The 26,771-nt window shown below is 39.7% G+C and overlaps 4 protein-coding genes across 8 annotated transcripts in view; 3 read left to right on the top strand and 1 right to left on the bottom strand.

Moving 5' to 3' along the window:
* The window catches only part of fhod3a (formin homology 2 domain containing 3a), an 89,669-nt gene that overhangs the window by 25,212 nt on the left and 37,686 nt on the right, over window positions 1-26,771 (bottom strand). For all 5 annotated transcript variants that reach the window (XM_008421498.3, XM_008421500.3, XM_008421499.3 and 2 more), the window contains exons 4-10: window positions 17,242-17,309; window positions 16,653-16,758; window positions 3,410-3,504; window positions 2,125-2,236; window positions 1,915-2,009; window positions 977-1,120; window positions 334-569 (exon numbers count right to left, since the gene is read on the bottom strand). In XM_008421498.3, the coding sequence (XP_008419720.1) occupies window positions 334-569; window positions 977-1,120; window positions 1,915-2,009; window positions 2,125-2,236; window positions 3,410-3,504; window positions 16,653-16,758; window positions 17,242-17,309 (856 nt within the window). The remainder of the gene's footprint in view (window positions 1-333; window positions 570-976; window positions 1,121-1,914; window positions 2,010-2,124; window positions 2,237-3,409; window positions 3,505-16,652; window positions 16,759-17,241; window positions 17,310-26,771) is intronic.
* LOC108166728 (uncharacterized) lies at window positions 4,701-6,399 on the top strand. Its single transcript, XM_017307551.2, has 2 exons — window positions 4,701-4,797; window positions 4,905-6,399. Exon 2 carries the CDS (start codon window positions 5,237-5,239, stop codon window positions 5,939-5,941), a length of 705 nt encoding a protein of 234 aa, XP_017163040.2. The 5' UTR covers window positions 4,701-4,797; window positions 4,905-5,236; the 3' UTR covers window positions 5,942-6,399.
* LOC145553624 (uncharacterized) lies at window positions 7,185-10,137 on the top strand. Its single transcript, XM_081612353.1, has 3 exons — window positions 7,185-7,192; window positions 7,235-7,287; window positions 9,481-10,137. Exons 1-3 carry the CDS (start codon window positions 7,185-7,187, stop codon window positions 10,032-10,034), a joined length of 615 nt encoding a protein of 204 aa, XP_081468479.1. The 3' UTR covers window positions 10,035-10,137.
* LOC145553808 (uncharacterized) lies at window positions 11,507-13,031 on the top strand. The gene has a single exon (XM_081612814.1). The coding sequence runs from the start codon at window positions 11,899-11,901 to the stop codon at window positions 12,601-12,603; it is 705 nt and encodes a 234-aa protein (XP_081468940.1). The 5' UTR covers window positions 11,507-11,898; the 3' UTR covers window positions 12,604-13,031.

Below are 26,771 nucleotides of genomic sequence, written 5' to 3'. Positions count from 1 at the left end.
GTGAATCAGGCTTGGATTAGATTTGGAGATAACTCCGAAGGTGGGATAACACAGCTGAGAGCAGACATGTTTCATCACAAAAGGAGAATCCACACTGTTACTGTGGGATGGGGGGAGGACACACACTGGTGGCTGTTACATCCTGTGCATGAGGGGCAGTCGATGTGCTTCCCAGGAAGGTTTGAACTTACATGGACGGAAGGAAACCTGACAGAGCTCTGAGGCACAAAGCGGTAAAACTATCAGATCCCCATCTTTGACGTTTGGCTTTGAAAGGTTGTCGTTCAGCAAACTCCACAACTCATCTACTGTCCTGTAGACAAGCACTCTCACCTCTCACTGAGATCCTCCGCCCTGTGTCCGCTGAACGGCTGGAAGCCGGCCCTTTGCGGGGACGCGGGGCTGCAGGGGGAGGCCTGCCCGGGTCGGCCGAGCGAGGCCCGGCGACTCCGACGCCTCTCCAGGCCTCGATGCTTCTCCGCTCCGCCGAGGCTGACGCGCCGGCGGTCGCGGCATCCCGTGGGCGGCGGCTGGCTGTCGTCGTCGCCGTCTTCGTGGCGCAGAGTCATCTGGAAGACAGCGGAGCACAGGTGGAAAAGTAAGAGAACTGCAATAATGCCAAGTCTTACCATTTCTAGTGCAAACACCTTAGAATGCTTGAAACAAGACAAAGCTAACTTACAAGTTTCATTTCATCACGACTTTTTCGTCAATGTTATGATTCATTGCTTTAAACCAAGCACCCGTGTCTTACAAGTTACTTCTAGGTTAGTTCTGTCTTATTTCTAGTGTACTAAGATATTTGGACTAGAAATGAGACCAATGATACTTGGTAAGATTTGATGTTTTTGCTGTGAGTGATAAAATGTTCTTCTCTTGAAGATCCAAGAGGTTGACCAACTGCAGTATATAAACTATATATCACATGTGATCTGTAATAAACTTTTTACATTACCAATGCATAGTTGGTTTGTACCTCGTAAATGTTGAGCTGCTCCACCAAGTCCAGGTCAGTGCCTTTCCTTCCCAGGTGTCTCTGTGACACTGTGTCCATGGCTTGTTCCTCCAGACTGTCCACCATGTCGTAGAAGGAGTCCTGGTCAGGCAACGCCGCGAGTGTCTGCAGAAACCACCAAAAACATAAGTCACAACATGCGGTACATGTTATGTGGTCAAAATGTTATAGAACACAATTCAAGGCCTGGAGAGGCAAATCCAGCCAGGTTTCTTACATTGCCCTCTAGCGTCCAGTAGGAAGCTTAAATGAGCTTAAATTTTACTTTATCGATCAAATCAAAGCAGTTTTTGTCTTTAAACTACCAACCAATCAGTTTTTTTGATTCTGCGATCGCAAAAATTTACGTAAAATTATCAGAATCCCACACTTTGTCACGCTAACGCATTATTGAGTTTACTTCAAGTTTTCAACAGAAATTGTCAAAAACTTTGAGCTTCCACGATGCTAAATCCCACCTGCAGGTGGCAGTATTTCTTACTTCTATCTCACTGCTGCCTCAACCTTACATGATGTCCAGCTTTAGTCAGTGATCGATGTGGAGAGTATAAAGAAAAAGTCCCTTTTATCATCACACATGAGTGAATATGTTGCAAAATGTCTTGCAAATGTGTCTAAATCAAGGATTTTGACTGCAGAAACAATCCCAATCATCAGCGTAAAGAGATGTTTAATCTAATCTAATCTAATCTAATCTAATGCAGACACAACTGTTTACTAATATTCTAGCAGTTTGTTAATGAGTTTTATCAACACGTTCTGGCACAAATGGCCCTTTGAGAGCAATCGCTATCTGGACATGGCCCAAGATGAACCATAGAAAGTATTTATTTGCAAAGTCAGTGCCAATAGTTACTGAAGGAGCTCAAAATACCCCAGAGAAGCTCTCATCTACCCACCTTGTTGATGAGGGTCATGGCGTAGACCAGCAGCTCAGTGTCCACTCCGTCTTTCTCCTGCAAGATCTCCATTGCATTGAACCAAGACTTGCAGCCTGAAATTGGCACGAATAATAAAATATTAACTCTCATCTATCTCATCCGCATTCAAGCAAACAAATAAAAAAATCAATACGAGGAGGAAGTATGTATGCATATACATGGCTGTACCTCTCTTCGCGTCCACGGAGGTGATGGCCTGTATGAGCAGCGGCGCGTTGGACTCGGAGTACTCCACAAACACCAGCAGCAGCTTCAGAGCCGTTTTCACCACCAGACGGAACTAAAGGGGGGAAACAAAAAAACCCAAATGTGAAAACACATTTCTGAAAGTGGACGAATGTGGTTTTTGGTGCTCAGTTTGCCTGTTCTTACCCCATTTCATGATCACAACTTAATGTTTCCACCCTTTCTGGTTTTTATTTGATTCCCCAAAATAAACCATTTCATTCCCCCACTTCACTTGGTGTAGCAGTTTGTTATTCTAGCTGGACTGTGGACAAAAATAGTTATATAAATGCTTAAATCTTATGTACATTTGATTACAATTGTGTATAATTTTTCTTAATGTTCCCATTGAGTGTGATTCTAATCCTCATTCAGCCTGCTTTATTGTACAGAAAAATAAATCAAACCAAAATATCTCGACAACTGGTAGAAAATGAAAACGATCTGTGGACACAGTGGGAACAAAATGTTCAAACAGCGATACCACGACGCTTTTTAGGGGGGACTTGGTTTGCTTCATGCTTTGACACATAATGAATGGCATAGTTTTAAGATGTGGAAGCAAAGAAAAACAGACGTTATTTTGCTCCTTTGTTTGTTTGTCTCCGTCTCTAAGCAAACAGTAGCACTTCTGGGAAGATGTGCATTTGTTTACGCAGAGCTGGGATTCGGTGATAAAAAAACCAACAAAAAAAACTCCATAATGCAAAATGCGTTTCAGAGAGGAGAGTCAGTTCATAGACAGACTGCAGTTAGGGTTGCATTTGATGTTAAGGGTGACAGTTACGGTCAGGAAAGTGGCTGTTACGGTAAAGTGGATTATTTTTAGTGTTGTTGTTTTTATATATGTACGAATCTCCCCTCTCTCACAGTGTTGCATACGATTTGTCCTCCCTCAGCAGCCGGTGAAGCTCTCCAACAAAAGGTGCTGCACAGTCCTAAATGCAGAGTTTATTTGCCGCACACGTTATAATACCTGTTTACACGCTCTCCGCAAGATCAGCTGAAGAAGGAAAAAAACAAAAAACAAAACAAAAAAAAAAGAACCACGTCAGCTGAGAGTGCAGTCTAAACTCACAGATGTGTTTGTGTGCGTTTCCTTCGATGACTGCTAAAAATACAGTTTCCCAAACAATGGGTGGCTGTTCAAAGCTAATGACAGCCTGCAGTCCTCTTTTTTTTCTCTCTCTCTTCTTTCTTGTTTTGTGCACAGACGCTTCGCCGTTACCTTTGAGCCAACCAGAGTGTAGAGCCACTGGATGGTCTCCGGGTGGCCGATGACGCCGTTCATCCCGTCCACGTACAGCATGATCTGCCCCAGAGCTGACAGAAGGATCAGGAGAGAGATATAAGGGTTGAGATTTTTATCCACAACTACAGTATGTACTGAATTCAGACCAAACACAGAGAAATGCAGAGAAATCAACGCAATTTGTAGTTCTAAAATCTCTCAAAAAAGTTTTGACACATCAACACGTTGAAAATAAAAGCAAAAAAAAAAAAAAACATCTGGCAACTTTTGATTTGACTTTGACTTTTGAAACCATCAAAAAAAAAAAAGAAATTTCTGTGTTACTTCTCAGACTTATGCGAAACTTATGCGGCGCTGCAGGAGGAAGTTCACTAGAGGTGACAGAAGAAACGTTTGGCAGGAAAAGCAAAAGCGGAACCAGATGCACAGTTCAGATGTGGAACTGAAGCGTCATTCAACTGAGTGATGAGCTGAATGACGCGTCAGCTGGGTTTCGACCGTCGTGAGACAGGCTAGTTTTACCCTATTGATATTGTGTTGTTGCAGTAGTAATCCTGCTCAGTATAATTAAGAGTGTAAGACACATTTATGAATTCACCATTTGGATTCATAAATCCACATCATAAGGTTGTAATAACTGCGCACTTTAAGTGCTAAAAGTTGTGCTACTGAAGGCTGATCCTGTAAAAAAAACAAAGTTGTTTTTTTTTTTTTATCTTGCATGCTTTGTATATAAGATTGTCGCATCTACATCCAAATCTAAATCTATCAGTTTTAGTCTTTATGGTGAGCAGCCAGGCTGGTCTCTGTGTCGTTTTTTAAGTTATGATCTTTTAGCGCATTGAAATCTGCACAGATTTCAAATAGTGGAAGAAAGCGTCCCACTAAACAGCTTGAAGTGAGTAAAAAACTGTAAATATAAAATGTGTACTGTACTGTCATATTTAAACAGCGATATTAGAATTTATTTTTCCATTTCTGAACAGCAAACACACTTGAAACTGAGTCAATATGTGTGATTTAAAGTTGAAGTATGTAGCTTTTACAACAAAATATGTTTTAAAATTTTTGTTAAAACTATCACTGTCATCAGTGTAATGTAAGACAGAAATTGTGGGGAAAAACTAATAATTTAGCTCCTTTGCCTTGTTCCACTGCTCCCAGTACCAACAGCAGAAACACATCACTCAGTCAGAAACAACCAATCAGAACCTAGAGGAGGGTCTTAGCTCTGTCAATCACTCTCGTCCTCACCCTTCCTGCTTGATCTTTGCTGAACTACAGCTGGTTCACCACAAGACAGCCTGCCACGAATGCTAAGGCTAGTTAGCATACGACGGCAGATAAACGGTTTTCCCGTAACGGTAAGTTGTTTTTTCACCAGTAGCGGATGGAGCAGCGTACATGAGGTTGATTTGCAGCACTGACACCCTCCTACTGTCTCTGATTAGTTATTTTTGCGTTTTTGCAGACAGCGGAGGTAACACTGGGAAGAGGTGGAAGAGCGTGATTTTTTTCAGATGACCTGTCTCAGAGAAACCGTCATGAAATGGTGACAGATTTAATAAATATGGAAAAATATATTTTTATAAAAGTTGCAAACTACAGACTGAACTGGGAGCCACAATAACCTGCAGGGATGCTTCTGCTGGTGTTGGAAAAAAAAAATCATACGTTAAACTGAAAGTGAAAGTAAGAAAAGACACTCCACCCATCTTGCTGGATGAATGTGACATCCTGTTGCAACAGAGCAAAGCTCAGACATCGTGAGCTTCAGGAAGGAAACCTTGTTCTCTGTCAAAGATGATTGTGGACGCAAATGTGAGATTTGAGGCTCTCTCTGCACTTCTGGGGACAAAAATAACATCCCTCAGTGGTGGGAACCCTTGGAAAGCTGCTCCCGCTTTATCAGTTGATGATTTTTTTATACAACTGATCCTCAACAAGAAAACCAGCTATGCAGAGGAGTTCTTCATCGATGAGAAGGAATTCTTTGACCCGGGTTATGACTTTGACTTCACTAATCTCTCTGACTCGGCTGCTTGCATGAGAGGAAATGAGCCGTACGTGCGTCCAAAAGGCTGGTACCGCATGGCCCTGAAGGTCAGAGGTAAATATCTGGATGGAGACGCCTGGCTGGGCACCAATGGATGGAGGAGTTACTCCGTGCCTGGAGAGTGGCCTGTGTCCTACCATGGAACCGGGTTAGAAGGAGCCAGAGGCATCATCAGGACTCACTACAAAGCTGGAGATGGGCAACAGTTTGGGAGAGGAATCTACTCAACTCCTAAACTTAATGAGGCGGAGAAGTACTGCAAGACCTTCAAGTCAAAGTTCACAGGAAAAACCTACAAAGTGATCATGCAAAACCGAATCAAACCAGAGAAGAGGCAGATTATTGGAAATTACTGGCTCATTCCTGTTCTGGCGGGAACGTCAGCAGAGGAGGAGAAACGCATCACTGAGAGTTCAATACGTCCGTACGGCGTTCTGATCAAGGAAATGTGAGACGGGAACTGTGACTTTAACTAGAGCCAAGAAACATGAAATCTAATTTGTTTCAATATGGACAATTTAACTCTTCTCACATGAGCCAACAAAAAAAAGGTTTGATCAGCTTTACGTTATGAGCATTCTGTAAATTGTACTTTAATTTTATATGTATTTGTAACTGATTAAAAAATTGGCGCACTAGTTTAAAGTTACAAAATGCAAGTCAGTTTATGCAGCATCGTTGGTTAAATCTGACAGTTTTGTTTGTGGTTTGATTACATTGTTCTGAATAAAAAAGTGAAACTTAATCAAGCGACTCACAGTTATGAAGATAACATTTTTTTGTTTTATCCCTTTTTGTGTTTACTCTTGTTCTGTCTTTAGCTGCCAATATTTTAAAATGCAGATTTTGACTTTGATTTTGTGCACGTATTTTGTTTCAGGTTTGTAAAATAAAGTAATAATTAGTTCAAGTATTCGTCTGCTGGTTGTTTTATTGCTGCTTGGTGGGTTTTTTTTTTTATGGAACTGAGTCATCGGTAAACAGACACAGGCCACACCGGGGGTTTCCAGTAGCAGCACAATCGCTTGCTTTCATTTCACCATTGTGAAAGGCAAAGTGCTCAATAGTGATTGAAACTGTAAATGTGATGGAGAATGCAACGTTTCTACTAAGGCTATTGCAGCTTTCTTTCATTAAATTAACAAAACAATGTAGACTTTCTGCATGTTTTTTTTTGTACAGTACAGACCAAAGGTTTGGACACACATTTTCATTCAAAGAGTTTTCTTCATTTTCATGACTATGAAAATTGTATATTCACACTGAAGGCATCAAAACTATGAATTAATACATGTGGAATTATATACTTGACAAAAATGTCTGAAACAACTGAAAATATGTCTTATATTCTAGGTTCTTTAAAGTAGGTATCTTTTGATTTGATTACTGCTTCGCACACTCTTGGCATTCTCTTGATGAGCTTCAAGAGATCGTCACCTGAAATGGTCTTCCAATGGAGTTCTCAGAGTTGCTTAGCAGTTGTTGGCCCTTTTGCCTTCACTCTGTGGTCCAGCTCACCCCAAACCATCGCAACTGGGTTCATGTCCGGTGACTGTGGAGGCCAGGTCATCTGGCACAGCACCCCATCACTCTCCTTCTTGGTCAAATAGCCCTTACCCAGCCTGGAGGCGTGTTTGGGGTCATTGTCCTGTTGAAAAATAAATGATGGTCCAACTAAACACATGCCGCTGCAAGATGCTGTGGTAGGTTCAGTATGCCTTCAATTTTGAATATATTCTCAACAGTGTCACCAGCAAAGCACCCCCACACCATCACACCTCCTCCTCCATGCTTCACGGTGGGAACCAGGCATGTAGAGTCCATCTGCACAAAGGATGGACTCCATCTGCGTCGCACAAAGACACGGTGGTTGGAATCTAAGATCTCAAATTTGGACTCATCAGACCAAAACACAGATTTCCACTGGTCTAATTTCCATTCCTTGTGTTCTTTAGCCCAAACAAGTCTCTTCTGCTTATTGCCCGTCCTTGGCAGTGGTTTCCTAGCAGCTATTCTACCATGAAGGCCTGATTCACACAGTCTCCTCTTAACAGTTGTTGCAGAGATTTGTCTGCTGCTAGAACTCTGTGTGTCATTGACCTGGTCTCTAATCTGAGCTGCTGTTAACCTGCAATTTCTGAGGCTGGTGACTCGGATGAACTTATCCTCCGCAGCAGAAGTGACTCTTGGTCTTCCTTTTCTGGGGCGGTCCTCATTTGAGCCAGTTTCTTTGTAGCGCTTGATGGTTTTTGCGACTGCACTTGGGGATACTTTCAAAGTTTTCCCAATTTTTCGGACTGACTGACCTTCATTTCTTAAAGCAATAATGGCCACTCGTTTTTCTTTACTTACCTGCTTTTGTCTTGCCATAATACAAATTCTAACACTCTATTCAGTAGGATTATCAGCTGTGTGTCCACCTGACTTCTGCACAACACAACTGATGGTCCCAACCCCATTTATAAGGCAAGAAATCCCACTTATCAACCTGACAGGGCACAACCTGTGAAGTGAAAACCATTTCAGGTGACGACCTCTTGAAGCTCATCAAGAGAATGCAGAGTGTGTGCAAAGCAGTAAACACAGCAAAAGGTTGCTACTTTGAAGAAACTAGAATATAAGGCGTATTTTCAGTTGTTTTACACTTTTTTGTTTAGTACATATTTCCACATGTTAATTCATAGTTTTGATGCCTTCAGTGTGAATCTACAATGTCAATAGTCATGAAAATAAAGGAAACTCATTGAATGAGTAGGCGTGTCCAAACTTTTTGTCTGTACTGTACACATGCACTCATGTGCTGGGTGAACGCTTACCCTAAACCTAAACAGCATTCATAAATCATCTACTTGTATATTCTTTAAAATCCTGGTAAGTGGAAGAGAAGTTGGGTTGGTTGTCTTTTGCTGTGAAGTTTTAGTCAAAGTTTTGCACTTCTTATGCTTTATTGCTTGACATTTTGTTGTTAATATAAATAAATAATGTAAATAAATGTAATATTATTGTTTGTGTTTGTGCTATGTGGTCTAAATGTAGTGGCTTATTTGCATCTTGTGCAGTGCTTTGTGCTTTTATCTTGCCAAGAACAACCTTGTAAAATCGATGAATAAACTCAATGGACGTCTTTCCTGGAGAAAAAAAAGATTAAAAAATAAAATAAGTAAGTAAATAAATAAATCAGATGTGACTCAGGCCATAAAATGATCAGCTCTAGATCAGATCGCCGTCCAAGCATTTAGCATGCCGATGCAAGTGAATCTTCATCAATGCAGACAGAGCGTTTGCATAATATAGCAATAGATCAAGCACCATTATCTGAGTAGTGCACATGTATTTTCTTTGCAGTGGTGCAGATGTGTGGTTATATGTGACATAAGATATAAGGTTAAAGGTCATGATGAACATATTAGGCTTATTTGTAAACATTAAGTATGCATTACTCTTGTTGAGCTTTGTACAATTTGGGTAAGATTGACATCATCTGTAAATTTCTTTAGCCTGTTTGTTTGTAGTTTATTGTACCAGTTGATGATAAAATAACTTCCTTTTTAAAATTACAGTTTCATAAAATAACCATAAGTTGATCATAAAACACATCTTTAGATGTCCCTTCTGAAGTGAACTGAGCAACTATGAGAAAAACTGAAACGATATTTGGTACTGTACTTCTGTACTGCCACTTAGCAAATGTAATCATCAAACGAACGTTTGGAAACTGAGTCAACATAGGAGCTTTCACTGCAAACCATGGTAATCTAAAAATGATGTTTCTGCTGGTGGTGGTTCTAAAATAAATTTAAAAAAAGAAGTTAAAACTGAAAGCAAAAGACATTTACCACTTCTGACTTTATAGACACTTTCTAACTGACTGATCACGACATCCTGTAGTGACAGAGCGGCGCCCTGGCACCTTGAACCTCAGGAAGGAGCTGCTGGTTTCTGCCTCAACTAAACATTTCGACAAAAACAAAACTAGTTTTTATACAATTAGTCCTGGACAAACTAAGCAGGTATGGTGAGAAGTTATTTTTTGACCCAGGTTATGATTTCGACTTCACTAATCTCTCTGACTCGGCTGCTTGCGTGAGAGGAAACGAGAAGTACCAGCGCCCAAACGGCTGGTACCGCATGGCCCTGAAGGTCAAATGTAAATATCCGGATGGAGACGCCTGGTTGGGCACCATTGGATGGAGGAGTAACTCCGTGTCTGAAGAGTGGCTTGTCTCATACCATGGAACCGGGTTAGAAGGAGTCAGAAACATCATCAAGAGTCACTACAATGCTGGAGAAGGGCAAGCATACAGAAGAGGAATCTACTCAACGCCTGACCTTCCTGTTGCTGACGGCTATTGCAAGACCTTCACGTCAAAGTTCACAGGAAAAACCTACAAAGTGATCATGCAAAACCGAATCAAACCAGAGAAGAGGCAGATTATTGGAAACTACTGGCTCATTCCTGTTCCGGCAGGAACGTTAGCAGAGGAGGAGAAACGCATCGCTGAGAGTTCAATACGTCCGTACGGCGTTCTGATCAAGGAAATCTGAGACGGGAATTGTGACTTTAACTCGAGCCAGGAGACATGCTCTCCAAATTTTTTGAAGATGAATAGTTTAACACTAATCTCACTGAGGAAAGAAAAGGTTTGAATCAGCGTTAATGAGAATTAGGTACATTTTCTTTCATTTTCGATATAATCCTGAAAATACTGGCGCTCTTGTTTAAGGTTACAAAATGTGAATTTGTGAAAATGAAATTTTATCAAGCAACTCAAAAAGTAGCAGTTAATCAAATTATGAAGATACACAAAGAAATTTTATTTTATGCCTTTGTTTAGCTGCCAATATTTTAAAATGCAGATTTCGAATACTGCGCTTCAAATCCACTGGATAAACAATACTGGAAAAGTATTTCTATGCACCTATTTTGTCTCAGGTTCATAAGTTATCCTAATCGTTAGTTCAAGTATTCGTCTGTTGGTTGTTTTATTGCTGCTTGGTGTCTTTTTTTCTTTTTTTTTATGGAACTGAGTCATCGGTAAACAGACACAGGCCACACCGGGGGTTTCCACTAGCAGCACAATCGCTTGCTTTCATTTCACCATAGTGAAAGGCAAAGTGCTCAACACTGATTGTTTAATGAGATGGACAATGCAACGCTTCTTACCAAGACTGTTGCAGCTTTTTCTATTAAATTATTAAAAAGAGACTTATGTTGGTTTTCAAAGAGGCCACCAGGAATCACTGGGTGAGCAGAACAACAGTTTTCTGCAGGTTCTCAGACTCAGCAGTTCTCAGTCCTTTTCCGTTTCAAAGATTTTCTGTTCTCATGCCTTGGAGCCTAAATCTGACCCTGACCATTAACTTACAACAGCGTTCATAAATTATCTACTTATATACTGTTTAATATCCTCTGTGTAGTTGGGAACTGGAAGAGAACTTGCATCGGTTGTCCATTACAAAAGTGCCAACTAGCAAGAAAATAATAATAATAATACTAATAGAAAGTGGTTTTGAGAACCTGTGGTCAACATCATTGATCAGAACTAAGACTAAAGTGAAAACTAACAGCTCACTTAACAGGATTTAAGCTCAGGTGGAGGTTGGAGTCTCCAATTTCTTTATCTGGTTTTAAACAAGAACTGCCCAGTCACATCTTGTATCTGCAAAGTCCAAGGATTGTATTTCTTATGTTTTATTTCCTGACACATTGTTACTACTCCAAAATATTTAATAATATTGTTGTATTTTGTAAATGTGGTGGCTCGTTTGCATCTTGCATAGTGTTGAGTTTTTATCTTGCCAAGGGCTTCCTTGTAAAAGAAATGAATTCATTTTATTTATTTATTTTTTTACAGTATGTTGTTTTCATGACTTCTTATTCTTGTGTTTTTTATACTGTAAAGCACTTTGAACTGCCTTGGTGCTGAAATGTGCTGTATAAATAAACTCTTCTGATTGACAATCTCAATAATTCTGGAAAAATAAAGGCAAATAAAGGCAAATAAACAAATCAACGTTAATTTCAAGGCGTTGAATTAGAAAGTCGTGTTTGACAAGAAAGATTCGATATGTTGTGGAAAAACATGTTCAACAGGACAGCTTGAAGTGAGCAACTATGAAAAAAACTGTAAAGATATAATCTGCACTGTATTGCTTTAATGTAAATTTGCCTTCTTTGAACAGCAAACTCACGTTTGGAAAATGGCTGAACGTGATTTCTTTGTGAGTCACAGTTTTCTCTAGGGTTGTTTCTGGGGGTGCTGTTTCCAAAAAACAACTTTAAAACTGAAAGTAAGAGAGTTCGACCTCTTATCATTAGGTCATTGTTTGACTAAAGGATAAGAAGATCCTGTCGCCACAGAAGCGAAACTCGGACAGCAGAAAGCAGCAACTTGTTTCTCTGTCAAACATGGTTCTGGACGCAAATGTGAGATTTGAGGCTCTCTCTGCGCTTCTGGGGACAAAAATAACATCCCTCAATGAGGGAAACCCTTGGAAAGCTGCTCCCGCTTTATCAGTTGATGATTTTTTTATACAACTGATCCTCGGCAAGAAAACCAGCTATGCAGAGGAGTTCTTCATCGATGAGAAGGAATTCTTTGACCCGTGTTATGACTGCGACTTCACTAATCTCTCTGACTCGGCTGCTTGCATGAGAGGAAATGAGCCGTATGTGCGTCCAAAAGGCTGGTACCGCATGGCCCTGAAGGTCAGAGGTAAATATCTGGATGGAGACGCCTGGCTGGGCACCAATGGATGGAGGAGTTACTCCGTGCCTGGAGAGTGGCCTGTGTCCTACCATGGAACCGGGTTAGAAGGAGCCAGAGGCATCATCAGGACTCACTACAAAGCTGGAGATGGGCAACAGTTTGGGAGAGGAATCTACTCAACACCTAAACTTAATGAGGCGGAGAAGTACTGCAAGACCTTCAAGTCAAAGTTCACAGGAAAAACCTACAAAGTGATCATGCAAAACCGAATCAAACCAGAGAAGAGGCAGATTCATGGAAACTACTGGCTCATTCCTGTTCCGGCGGGAACGTCAGCAGAGGAGGAGAAACGCATCACTGAGAGTTCAATACGTCCGTACGGCGTTCTGATCAAGGAAATGTGAGACGGGAACTGTGACTTTAACTAGAGCCAAGAAACATTCAAACTGAAAAGTGCTCACACTGAACAAAATCGACATTTACTATGCATGTTCAAGATTTTTTGTTTAGAACTGTAATTTTTATTCAAGCTTATGTCAAAGTATGGTAATGTTTATTAAAATACAGGTTGTGCAGAAGCGATGACTGTTCAAGATCTGATGACAAAGAAGCTACATAAAACCAACAAAAGACCAAACTGGCAACAGTTCTAGTTAATCCTACTGAGAGTCTCAGAATGAATCATTTTCTGTTTTAGCTATAAATCTTAAACACAGGCAAATATATTACTGATAATAATAGTGTGCGAGAAGGGCTACCAGATAAATCTTTAATATTACATGCAGGAAGCTGATTGTTTTCCTTGTGCTTGGCTGTAGGAGTTTCTTTTTATGTACTTCAGCTGCCAGCTGATAAAGAACAGTTGGGGTTTTTTCCACTAGCATGGATTTTCATTTTCAACCTTTATTTTCAGGTGAAAATCTGGGTCACACAAAAAGGCAAAAATGCTAAATGTGTTATCTTCCACATTAAACTGCATTTATAATATAAAACCAGATAATTATTTTCTTTCAACTTATTTGACAACATTAACAAATTATGGTAAATTTACTTTACCATAAATAAATTTACCATAATTTACACAAGGTGAGGAAAAAGATGTCTTTTCCAGCCTACTGATGCATTTTAACTCAGGAAAATAAAAAGCTGCCGTGTACATCTTCATATTTTCAGGCAAACCCATAAGTTTATGACCTTGACCAGAGAATGTGTGCCGTGTGTTAGCACGATGTTTATGCCTCAATCATGATTATCACGCGTTATTTTGACAATAAAGAGATTTACTGCATGCTGTATCTTACAGTTTTTCCTCAGTCATTTAGAGCATTTCTCGAATCATTCTTGAAAGTTGCAAAACGGTACGTGCAAAACGATTCGCACAAACAGAAAAACATGATGGGTTACCTGCAAAACCCAGCATGTTTCTCAAAATCTATGAAAATGAACACATCAGCGTCTCAGAATGACAAGTCCTTGTTTCATTGTGTTTGGATAAGACAGACAAATTGATTAGCCATGTTGTCAATATAACAGTGGACTTTGGAGGGACATTCTGTTGTAAACTGCAGTTAAAGTTTTGATGTCTTGTTTTTTAAATGGTAATTATGGGTGACAAATGGCAAGAGACTGAACGAGATTCATATTTATGCTTTTACTGTGATTTGTGAAAGCATAAATGATACAGAAAGCAGAGAACAAAGAAAAAAAAACAAAGTAGCACTAAGAACATAAGACAATCTCCTTAAGGAAAACTACAGTGCAGTTTTCATATCTCCACGTTGAGAAAAAGTCCTAAAGAGCTAAAGAGCAGTGTGAGAGGAACTCCGTCAGTATCTTACTGTGGGTCACAAATCATGTCCTGAGCGATGGAAGCTACCACGCTCAGCCTCTTCTTCAGTTTGGCCTGCTAACTCCTCAGCCACAGCCTCTTCCTGTCTCTGTGTTGACTCAGCCCAAATCCTTGTCTGTCCATTGTCAGAAATGTAACACTGTGTTTTTCTCTGGCTTTATACTTGACCAAAAATCTTCTGATGGCATTTTTAACTGTCTGTAATGTCCTTCACAATCCTCAAAGGAGGATTAACCTCAGAGCATACCGTGGCCACAACCATGCTTCACTGTTCACTGTGAATGAGGAGCCAGCTAACTAGCTAGCCATCATATCTTTAAATATGGGCCATCTATCTAGAGCAGTGTTTTTCAACCTCTGTTCCGCGGCACACTAGTGTCCGTGATTGATCGTCAGGTGTGCCGTGGAAATTATTCAATTTCACCTAAGGTACCGTATTTTTCGGACTATAAGATGCTTCTTTTTTTCTAAGCTTTGAACCATGCGGATTGTAGCCCAATGTGGCTTTGCTGTGTGCTTGTTTTTCAATCACCAGGGGGCTCTCTAGCAGGAAGTGAATCATTAGAAGTCAAAATTGTAAATCAAAAGAAGAACGTGCTAATTTTCAACCTGTTCAGGGGTATTTTTAAGCAGCAAGCACGATGGAGAAATGTTTTCAAACTCATATCATGCAGCTTTTAAGTTGAGGGCTGTCGATCTGGCACTACGGGAGGGAAATAGAGCCGCTGCATTTAAGCTCAGTGTGAACGAAACCATGGTTTGACTTTGGAGACGGAGTGCTGCGTCCTTAATATATGCAGCAGATTTATTAGGACGCCGCCCTCTGCTGGGTCCTTATGGGTCCAGCTTCCAGTTTTTTTTGTGTGTGTTTTTTTTGTTCTTTTAATTGAAGGCGCTTGTATGGTGCGCTCTATAGTCCGAAAAATACGGTAATTAATTTTAAAAGATTTTTTGAAAATGAATTATCTGCAAATAATGCCATCTTCAAGTGTCTCTGCTGTAGCAGTGACTAGCGGCGTAATCATGTAATTTTCTTACCACTAGATGGCAGTAGGTACAGAGCATTTTACATTACAACAAGAGAATTAGTGATGCATGAATATTACAGGTAGAGGTGAGAGCATCATATCTAGCAAGACTGTGATGGAAAAGACAGTGAAGCTCAGCAGTAGTTGGGTTGGAAAGAACATGAGTCCATTTCCCACAACATATCTGTGTGAAGTGAGCTTCTCTAGTCTGGATACTATAAAAACTAAAACCAGAGAGACTGAGAGATGTTGAGGAAGAGCTTTGTCTTTCTTCAATTTCTGCCAGGAAATCAGCTGTTTTCATCCAAACATGCACAAGTTTCACACTAGGTGGGTAAAATGTACAGATATTGACATTTTGTACATGCAACTCTTCATATTGTAACAGTGAATATGAAGTGAAATGTTTCCCAAATATTATTGCTTCTTTCAGAATAAGAATTATTTTCTGTATTCCGGCTATAAGATGCTTGTGGATTAGTTTGTAAAACAGTTTGAAGTTTTCTACAACTTCTTTTTAAATTTAACACAACAGTGTTGTGGCTGTTCAGGTGTATTTTTGAAGTGGACATGTTAAGTGCAATTTGAAATAAGAAATGTAAAATGTGATAAAAATGCATTTTTGTGTTTATTTGATTCCTATTCAAGAGACTTTGATAAGAATGACTATATATGTAATATAGAGTATACAGAGTATCTTTGTTTACATTTTTGGTTGGTGGTGTGCCTCGAGATTTTTTCAATTAAAATAACGTACCTTGGCTCAAAAAAGGTTGAAAAACACTGATCTAGATAGATAGCTAGGCTGTCACATGTTGATAAACTGCATTAATAACATGCAGACATCCTGTCACATGTCGATGTCTCTCTGAACCCCTAATTGCCCACCATGTTTGGTTTATAAATGTTATTTAAAGAAACAGAAACCTGTGAAATACCAAGAACTCACTAATAAAATATAGAAGTTGTGGAGAATCAACGTCTCAGTGGTGACAGTGGTCACTTGCCGGCACAAGTTCAAACACACCCAGATGTGCTATTTTATTACTGTACTTAAAAAAAATCTACTCATGTTCAGGTAAATCAAATCTGTTTCCAATTACACCTTAATTTATAAGGTGTAATGCTTCTCTACCTGGCCAATATAACACATCATTCTCATTTTTAGCACTTTTTTCAAATTGAATAAATTTTAGACAAAACTATGACGTCCCAGAACATCCAATCGAATTCTTTCTACATGAACGTATGAACTCCTGAACACACTTTTTAAGTGATTTCAATGAATGGTCATGAACAGGGAGGTGCCGAACTGGGTTGGAGATGACTCATCATTTGAAGTATGTCGAAGCAGGTTAAAATCTACAACAGATGGGACCCTGGGAGTTGAACCGCTCACTTCTACTCTATGGTCCACCACTGGTCATCCTGCTGCACTTTTAAATGCAAACAGCGGGTCATTTTCCACCCCAATGGGGTTTAGCTTTGCCATTACCTTTTCTTTATCATTTATATTATTGTTTTGGGGTTTCCACATATGTACGTCTTTACTGGGTGTAATGGAGAGACAAATTACCTCTTAATATGTAGTTCTGGTAGTTCTGGTCAGCCTCTGCTCCCACCTTGATGAGACAAGTCAAACCTTCAGCCATCACAAACTCATGGACAAGGTCCTTGTCATCCTGGAATAACAGAAAGAAAATTAAAAAGAAAAAAAAATCTAACTGTAAGATGAAACTATAATTGAAAACTCATTAAAAATTGCAATCTCACAAATTACCACATGATGTCAGTAGTGTGCAGAACAAGGATTAACACAACTTTCTAGCTTTAATAAATGCTTCAAGGGTTTTCAGTAAAACGTTTTGATTTTTTTTCCTTTTGTAAACATTTTAAGCAACACACATTAGCATAGCTGGCTGAACAAGTAAAAAATAAAAGTGTTGCGTTCAGCTGCACTTTATTTAGCTGGAAGAGGCTCCTATGATTTGGTCTGTTTGGGCCTCAGTATAGTCCTTCTTCAAAGTAGCTGAGCACAAAAATGAATTGTCTAAACTCTTATCCTCTAAATTATTCACACCCAAATATAAACCGCTAAGTTGAAAGGAAGATCTCAGTTTGTCTGTGACAACAAACCGAGGCTTGCTGCATTTACAACGTGTTACCTGAAAGATCTGCTTTAAAGAGAACAGAGCCCTTCTCAAGTCCCGTCCATTGGAGTTATAGAGTTTCTCTGCAGAGAAGGAACACAAAACAAAGCGCATTTATGATACCCAACAAAGGCTGGTACACAGCAACATGTTGACATTTATCTCCCTGAGCATCTTTCATCTCTCTCCAGTCTTCACATGTTTTATAGTGAGGAGAGGATCAATAAAACCTGTAGGTGAAATGAGTTTCAGCTGTGTCGAAGTTGCACAACAGGCAGCAGTTTGACGGAGCAAAACCACACGATTTGGTAGGCGAGCGCTTTATCACACACTTTTACCAAGTTCTCCATAGGCATGTGGATGAAATGTTTCCTGCATGCACACACACGCACGCACGCAGACACACAGAAGGACACACATGTAGGACACAAGGACGATCCGAGGTCTGTTGGAATGTTAATGGGTTGCTGGCTGGAGTTCAACATTGAAGTATTCGGGTCACGACTCGGAAACTTTTCAGGGCAGATGTCTACAGGCCTTCATACCCTCACAGTGATCTCTAACCTGCTGAGAAGTTCTTCGAATGAAACAACAGCACGATGTTTTATTAAATTTTTATTTCAATTTCCTTACATCTTTCACTGCATTGACATGAAACTTCATACAACTACAGCAGTGCTATATAACAACATCTCGTAGGAATGAGTCCAGAGGGATCTTTGGCCTTGTCTCTTTGCACAATTTCTCTTATGTTCTCTGGTTTTCCGAAGGTTTGAAGCATGAACACCAACATGGCCATGGAAGAATGCTGATTTTGTGTCTGCGAATGGCTAAGCCTTGCGATAACAAATTTTGCTAGACAATAAATTGTCCCAGAAACTATTGTGATAAACGTTAATATTGCAATTTTTAGACTATTTAGAACAGATATACTGCTAATGGCATAATAATGCGAGATCGTTATTCAGACTGGAACTGGAAGATGTGTTAAATATTCAAAATAAAACATAATGACCAAAAAAGAAAACACAAACCACATACAACCAATACCATAAATAACATGGGTTATGAAGTTTATATAAAAAATGTACGTTAATAAATGTTAATCATCAGAATGGAAAATATCGAGCTCATTTTAATTGATTATGCCATGGTGAAATGGCATAATCAATTGCCATTTGATCGTGCCATATATATACATACGTAAGTATGTATATGTATGGACATATACATACATAAACATGTATGTATATGTCCATACATGTTTCGAAGCGTTATCCACCATCTATCCCAGAATAAACTAAATTTTAAAATTGCCAAGCTTAGACATTTCAATATGACGATCAACACACATCTGCCCTTCTGTATTAACAAGTCTTTCCACTTTTGAAGAACAGCTGACCCATATGGGTCATGTCATATTTGTAACCATAGCAAAACAGGAAGTGTGTACTACATGCAGTGCATTAAAGTGAGCATATCTGCTGGTACAGTTTACGGTTCGTTATTATAATGATGCTGTTGAGCGTGGAAGGAAAAGACGGTTTTTGGCACAGCTCCATGGTACCGGGTTTGCTACTCAAGGCTAACCCGACTCAAGGGTCAGAATCATTATCATTCCTCACTCAGACAAAGAATTACTGGCCTGTCTGTCTCCACCTCTGAAGGACAATTTCTAAGAGATTAGCAACGGCATTCGTGATATGAACCTCTGATAGCCAACATAGTGGTGCTCAAATGATGAAAGGTCATTAAATCATCCACATGATCCATCTTAACGGGGCAGTGGTGCAATAAGATGAACATGTCGAGGTTAGCAAGGGCGTCGATGGAGCCAAACACCCAAAAACCCATCAATAAACATACCAAGGATTTTACCCAAATTCATCCAAACAATATAAAAAAACTACAGTAACTCAAAAATCTGAAGATTTCTCTTAAAATGCCACACACTGGGATGTAAAAACGGAGACCTTGAATTGAAAACTGTGATGTGAGATTTGTCCAGTACAATTAATCATAAAATGTAATAGCCTGGTTTTATAAATATGTACACATTTAAGCTTTTATTTCAGCATAAACCTTCGTTTGGCTGGAGTCTCTTAAATCTCCACATTTTGACGTTGTAATATTTTTCCAGTTTACCTTGAAAAAGTTCTATAAATCTTTTAGATTGTGAGAACATGTCTTGCTCTCTCAGCCCTCTTCAGGCAACAACACTGATTTCCAATGAGAAGTAGTTCTGGACTTTGACTAGGTCACTCCAGAACTTTCATTTTCTTCTTATTAAACATAGTTTTTGTTAATTTGGGTGTATAAATAAAATCCCTTCACCTGCTTTTTATTTTTCTTCTAGCAAGTGCCTAAAGGTTTTGGGTCAAAACTGACTGAACTATCTATACCATCCACATTGACAAAAAAAGTTCAATTGATACTGATACAAAGAAACCCTGCGGCCTAGGGGTGGTAGGGTTTGTTCGGCATGGTTTGTTTGTCGAACAAACCATGCATGGAACAATAAAAGAGATAACAAAAGATCAAGTTCATTTTTTATAGAAACTTAAAATATTCTGAGTCAAGATTTATGGAAGATTTTGCAACAGTTGGATGTTTTCTTTGAAAAAGTTCTGATTTACAATCGTACTCCTTAATCCTGACAAATGGAAAATTTGGAATGACTCCTGGAAGTCTTCCCGACTAGTTTCCGACTTCTCTTTTCACAACTTTTGGAGAAACGCTGTAAAACGCTGTAAAATTTTGAAGCATCTTTCCAACTTTATAGAAAACAATGGTTTTAACAAAATACAAATAACTTCTGGACTTTAAGTCGCTACTATTGTTGCTTGCTTTGAACACTACAATGCGATTAATATGTGGATTTTTGCCAACGGGTTTTAAAAGGCTGGGCAGCTGCGCGATGAAGAGTTCGGCACAAGCTCACTTGGATTGGAGACAAAAGCAAAAACAAAAGAGAGACTGAGGAAGTGTGTGTGAGACCGTTCAATTCTGACGCTGACTTTGGTGGTTTCAGTGCGACGACAGCGATCAATAACTTCTCCTTTGAGGCTACTGTATTCCTTTAAGTAGTTGTGTTACAGGCATTGTTCGGAAAAAGCATTTTACGATATACATATCATACATATGTTGATATGTATTTCAACATAATAAAAAAGATACATGTTTCTGTGTAAATGTCTCATGTTACAATATGGACACCTGTGGCTTATAGACGAGTGCAGCCGATATACGTACAATTTTTGTTTCTTTTTAACCTTCCCACATTCTTAAGATGGGGGTTATTTGGACCCTACAAGCTTTTTACCCCGTGTGTGGTCCCACGGGGTCACACCCCATCTGTGCTTTAACAAGTTTTTATTTATATGTGTAGTTTTGGGAACTGACGGTCTGACGGGACAACCTCCCCGCTGCCCGACCGTGACATCTGCCGCGCTGATCCAGAGTGTCACGCTAAGACTGCGGGAGGGTTAAATTAAGTGGGTGTGGTTTATATTCAGGTGCTCTCACAAGTCCAGAAATTATGTTCATGCCTACAAGAAAATATGAGGAAATCTTTATTTCGGTTCAACAGATTCTCCAGAACATACAGCTGGTGTGAACACAAGAACTAAAACCTGCAAGGTTGTCGCATCTTTTAGTGTTTTCTATATCTCTGTCTGTAACACATGTCTGTGTTGTTAAATGTAACACAATAAGCGGAAAAGGTTCGGCAAAGATTTGTCATGGGCTCGTTTTCTTGGAAGTTTAACAAAGGGTGTGTGCACTTCTGAGAACCCTTATAAGTTATAGAGTAATGTAAACTCGGCTAAGTCCAGCGGTCCTGAGTTTGACCAGACTTCCCTGGAAATCAAGAGGCCACTCAAACGTCCCATCTGGCCGTCGCGGCCATTGCAAAGCCCTTCTGTGTGTCGTTTGTGATCTTCATCAGAGCACGAGTGGCCCTGTCAGGGTAACCTTTACCAACAGCCTGCCTCTGCATCTGGAGCACGTCAGCAACAGCGATAAGGTTTAACCTTGGCTTCATTCGCTTGCGATGCCGTCAGATGCGCCGGTTATTTCCGCTCCAGATGCTTTCTTCGAATCCCACCTTCTACACTCGGGGTTTATCGTATAGAGTTTTTAAGCCCACAGGTGAAACAACAGCATCAACATTCCACCTTGTTGCTGTGTCAGTGTTGTCACGGTAATGGCGAGGATACACCTGGTCGGCATTACTGCCATTTTGCTCCAGAATAAACATGCTTTGGGCAGGCTAAATAATTAATGGACCGCTTTCCAGTTGACACCGTGGGCTGCAGCTGTGTTAACACAGCGGAAACAAGCTGGAAAGGGTCGAAACATAAATAACTCTCGCATCCAACCACCTGCTTTAATGCAGATGCCTAATTGTCAGTTCTTAAGGGGGTGATCCAGGTCGACTGCAGCTCACTCCCAAATTTAAAGCTTCCTGTGAAAACATATTAAAAAAAAAGTTCTGTCTTAAAAAGAAGGAAGAAAAAGACACCCCGTCTACAGCTCCAACTCCAACACAGATCAGATCAGAAGGTGGGAACATTTTTTTTTTAAATCCACGGTTTGCAGTGTCCACGTGTCTCTCGCTGGTCACCCTTCCTTTCGCCTGGCGCCTGCTTTCCTTATTGTCACAAGAAAAGCATCAAGCCTCACTGGGATGTGTCATTGTGGCCTCTGTGCCTGCTGATCTGCTCCGTGCGTACATGTGCGAGCCAGAGCGGGGCCGGCAGACAAACCGACGAAAGCAAAGACAGCGAGGCGCGTTTCATTTATAGGCCCTCTTGCAGTTTTACGGTTTTGTTTTGGAGGACTCGCAGCTCGTGTCCGCGCTGTTTCACCCCACGTCCTCGGATGACCCTGCAGCGTCAGCCCTGACCTGTCCTTTAGGACAACGCTCCGCTTACAGGGTAGTAATCTCCATAAAGCGAGGTCAAACAAGAGAATGGGTTATCTTTGTTGTTTCTAAAGTATTTTGAGAAATATCACTACAAGCAACAAAAAACTACGATATCTTACCTGTGATGACTTTTGAACTTTTATAAGTCAAATACCACTCCTCTGGAATTTACTTCCAGACACATATGAGCAACATTTCTGAATTGGTTTATCAATTAGTGTATCTCTAGGTGAACTAATAATTAACATTAAAAGTGAATGAATTAATTGAGAAATTACATTCAAGTTTGCTACCCAAAGCACCGACAGCTAAAACAAACTTTTTAACCTTTTAATGCCAAAGATTCAAATCTCCGCCTGGATATTTTTTGCAGTTATCAAATAAATTTCTGATTTAGTACATTTATGTCTGTATGTCAAAAAAAAAGAACAATTTTAAGTCAATTCAGCATCCTTTTTCTGTATCAGATATAAAAATAAATTTCAGTATTGAAAGTGAGAAAAGCAAATCTCACACTCACTGATGCAATCCATGTAAACGCTGACATAATAATAATGAAACAAATTATGCAGGGGACGATGGGGGTCGTTTTTGAACCGTCCTACTTCTGCATGTGTGTGTGCGCTCATGTGTGTGTGTGTGAGTGTGTGTGAGTTTCCTCCACAGAGGAGCAGAGAATCCCTGACTGCCCGGGCTGTCTGCTTTGTCGTTCAGGAGTGGTCCAATCCCTCCTCCTGCCCCTCCTGTCACAATGCGATTAATGCTGTGACCCCTTCAGCTTTGACTAATCCTTTAACATTTACTGCACCATCCACACGTTCTCCAGAACAGAAAAGGCCAAGATGGACAATGCAAGGCCTCGTCCTCTGCTGCTGTAAAACACAGAGATCTGCTCTTGGTTTGATCGAGTACAATATTTGCAAAGAAGAAGGAGAAGGAAAAAAAAAAAAAGAGTCCCCAGGTAACTGCTGTCTTATTCTACCGAAAAGCCCTTAGCAAACAGTTTACTGCCTCTGAGCTTAATCCTCAGTCTTAACAACAGGCAGTCAGATAAGTACATGTTTCTCTAAGGGGACCCGCTTTATTCAGGAGAATAAAAGTGAGACTGTGCAGGTGGACATGAACAGATAATGTAGAGACATGCCCTCCACTCCACAGCACAGATTCATTCTCCCCTGTCTATGAGCATGAGCTGAATCTTCAACATAACAATGCTCTAAATGTTTAACATAGATTTTGAATATATATATATATATATATATATATATATATATATATATATATATATATATATATATATAACTGCACTACTACAGACTAATCATCAGGCTGTCAAAATCAGAGCTCAAAATAAACAGATACATTGTTTATCTTTGCTGAATGTAAGGTATTGTAATAGTATATGTGCATCGTAGAACAAAGATAGATTGAAATAAATGTGAATTCTTTTGAAATGCATCACTTTAGACACGTTTTGCTACTTCAGCATTTGAAAACCGGCCACTTGAAAGCTCAAAACAGCTAGACGCCTCCATTTTAATTATTGCTACGGTTTAAAGTGACTTCAGTGAGTGCCAGAGAAAGAGCATCTCTATGTGAGTTTAAACTTGTAGAGGCCTAAAAACGAGCTGAACAACTACAAACAGAGGCGTTTCTGTCATCTAGAGATGAACGTCTATGCGCCTGTGGATTGTTGATACTTTATCCCAAGGATAAGATAACTCTGACATTTAGATAGCCGTAGCACACATTCAAGTTTCAGCTAAGCTGAAAAAAGAAGAAACATTTGGTACTGAACCTAAAAGAAAAGGAAAAACAAAACAGTCCTAAATGAGTAAATAACACAAAAATGTTCAGTGAAGTTAGAAGATGAGCTTTTTTCTGAAAGGTGGACTTAAAATCTTTCTCTCTATCAAATAGATTGGTCATTGTTTTCTTTCTTTTGCCGTAAGAAGGCGTGCGGCGGATCGGCGCTATATAAACAAACTCAACTGAATTGAATTGATTAGTAATGATGTCACCATGGAGCCTCTAACGCCAGTCTCAAAAAAAATAGGAAGTGACTCAAATTTCAAAGTTCGACTTGAGTCACTCTTGAGTTACAAAATCAAAGACTTAGACTCACCATCCAACAATGGAGTCCATTGTACAGTCAGTCTGTATTTGTGTAACAGGTGACCAGTTTGAATTTGAATAAAAGATTTAAAAAACAAGTGGAGTAGCAAAGCACTCTTCTGCAGAGACATCAGAAAGTATCTAACAAATGTCACAGATAACACAATTAAAACTAATAATAAATGATCTTTTTTCCCATCAGCAGTACATTTAAAGCTTTCGTGTTTTAAATAAAAGCAATCGCATCTCTTTCTTTGCACTTTTGCCGCCTTAATAGCATGTTGCCGTGTTACCATAGCAACCCGGACCACATTTTATTGCCAATAATCCAAGATTACAGTTCAGTCTTCACGAGTGCCACTGGAGCTGGTGCCACAGCCATTTCTTGGTTCGGTTTCAGTCGTGGCAAATCAAACGAGGACAAGAAACTAGAGGCGTTGTCTAACTTTCTGCCTGAGCAAGTAACTGTCTTTCTGCATCCTCATCAACCGGAAACATCGTGTGTAATTTCAGGGCGCGTAGTTCTGACAGTTTTTTGTGAGTGGTTTAAGCTAGAGACTCTTAGTGGCGAGTGATGGGTTGAAAGAATGTCCACTGAACACATAATGCACTAAAATAAAGTAAAAAAATAAAAAAACAACTTTAATATAAAAATATTGGCAAAGAGACAAACGCTTTTTCTTTCTTTGAGATGGTGGCTTTGGAGAAGTTTCTCATCATCGGTACTGCCTGGTTTCAGATGAGTTTAGGTTATAAGAGGAATGTTTTTCTAACTCAATAGTGAGTTACTCACTTTGGCAGGAAAGCCAGTGCATGAGTTTATTACATAAAAACAAAGAATGAATGGCAATAGGCAGTGGCTCCATTCACATAATCCGCTAACAGCCGAGGTAATTTATCATTTAGCACCTTTGCCAACTTAAAAAAAAAGTTTAGCGGACTTAGCTTAACTTTTCCGAATAAATTTTAAAGCGCAAATTTCCTCGGCTGTTTTGTAAATTTTCACGTGAGTGAAGTTTGACAGCCGTGTTAAAGTCTGGTAAGAATTCTTCAAGTAATTTGACGTTTATATTCATGCTGTTATTTTGAAGTGGGTGAAAACTGTTTATGCTACCCTTTCGTTTCCTCTCGTCACGTTGTCTCTCTTTTGTTTCCCCCTAAAATAACTTCACTTCAAACAAGAAACATACAGGAACAAAATATAAATATAGGAACATGAACACAGTATCTATAAATTATACAGTCAAAATTAAATGGGTGCTCAAGGGTTGTAGTTTTTCAAGGGTAGTTATATTTTAATTCATGTTAGCGCTTTAGCACATTAGCATTAGCTTCTGCTAAAACGGCTGTTGTAGTTCTTCAGCATTAGCAAAACAAATATCTATGTTTAGCACTCTTAGGTTAGCTCACCACTAGCAACAAAAAATACATACATGTATAGCAAACCAGCCTGAAATCACCAAGGCTGCAGATGAACTCCACTGACTTTCCTTTTGACCTGAAGGAATCATTTCATTTCAATATATCTATATTAGGACGCAAGATATTTAGACAGGCTCACTTTGTGTGTACCTATCTGGTTAACCAGGCAGTTAGCCAAGTGTTATATTTTCCTAGTGTGTGTTTATCAAGCCAAAGCAGGTGGGTCACAGCTGGTAGCCCCATATTTAAGCCCAGTAATAACCGCTGACTCACGTTTCTTGGGGATTTCTTTGCACCCCTTAAAATAAGCCGCCCTAAACGGCTGTCTGGGCCGATCAGCCTGTCGGTCGTTAAACCTGGACTGCAGACGTACCGAAAATGAAAAAAAAAAAAAAAATCCAGAGGAGGATGAAGTGTGTTGGCATGTTGGAGAGCTTGACTAAATCCCCGGAAGTCTTTCCCTCTCTCTGCTATCTCGCTATATTTAGGACGTATTAGGTGTCAGGCCTACTGTAATGACCTGAGCACCAGAGTTCAGGCTCTGCTGAGGTCATGTACTGCTTCGTACTCTTCTCAACGAGGCATTTTAAAATTCAAAGCTTGTCCCTGTGGCGTCTGCAATTGTTTTCCTTTGAAGACAATGCGCTCAAAATAACAACTTTCCTTGTGCGTGAGCGGCCAAAAATATTTCTTTCCATGTCAGCCTTAGTGTCTTGTGCAAAAGCTGACATGTACTTTCTTTAATAACTTTTCTGTGTAGTGACATAAAAGAGAAAAAAATAAATAAAAAAATCCTCCAATTTGCCGTAAGATCGTATTTTTAATAACAAACTATTTCAGTGTCGGCCTGGACTGCTGAGGACTTTGCAATCGTCTTTATTCTTTTTTAGTCTGCTGGTTTTTAGCCAACTGCCAACTGCAATAGGCTGCTGACGGCGCGGATGACGGCGGAGACCTTGTGAGTTTAGAGTGTGTGAAAACGAGAGAGAAAAGAGGGAAACAGCTAAAGGCGAATTATCTGTAAAAATACATATCTCGAAAAAAAGAAAAAAAAGAAAATCAAAATGGAAAACATTTTTTA

This window comes from Poecilia reticulata, chromosome 11 (assembly GCF_904066995.2).
Source record: "Poecilia reticulata chromosome 11, P_reticulata-male-v2, whole genome shotgun sequence".
In the NCBI taxonomy this organism is placed as follows: domain Eukaryota; kingdom Metazoa; phylum Chordata; class Actinopteri; order Cyprinodontiformes; family Poeciliidae; genus Poecilia; species Poecilia reticulata.
The sequence above is the reverse complement of the archived record's forward strand: the minus strand, read 5'-3'. Positions and strand labels throughout refer to the sequence as shown.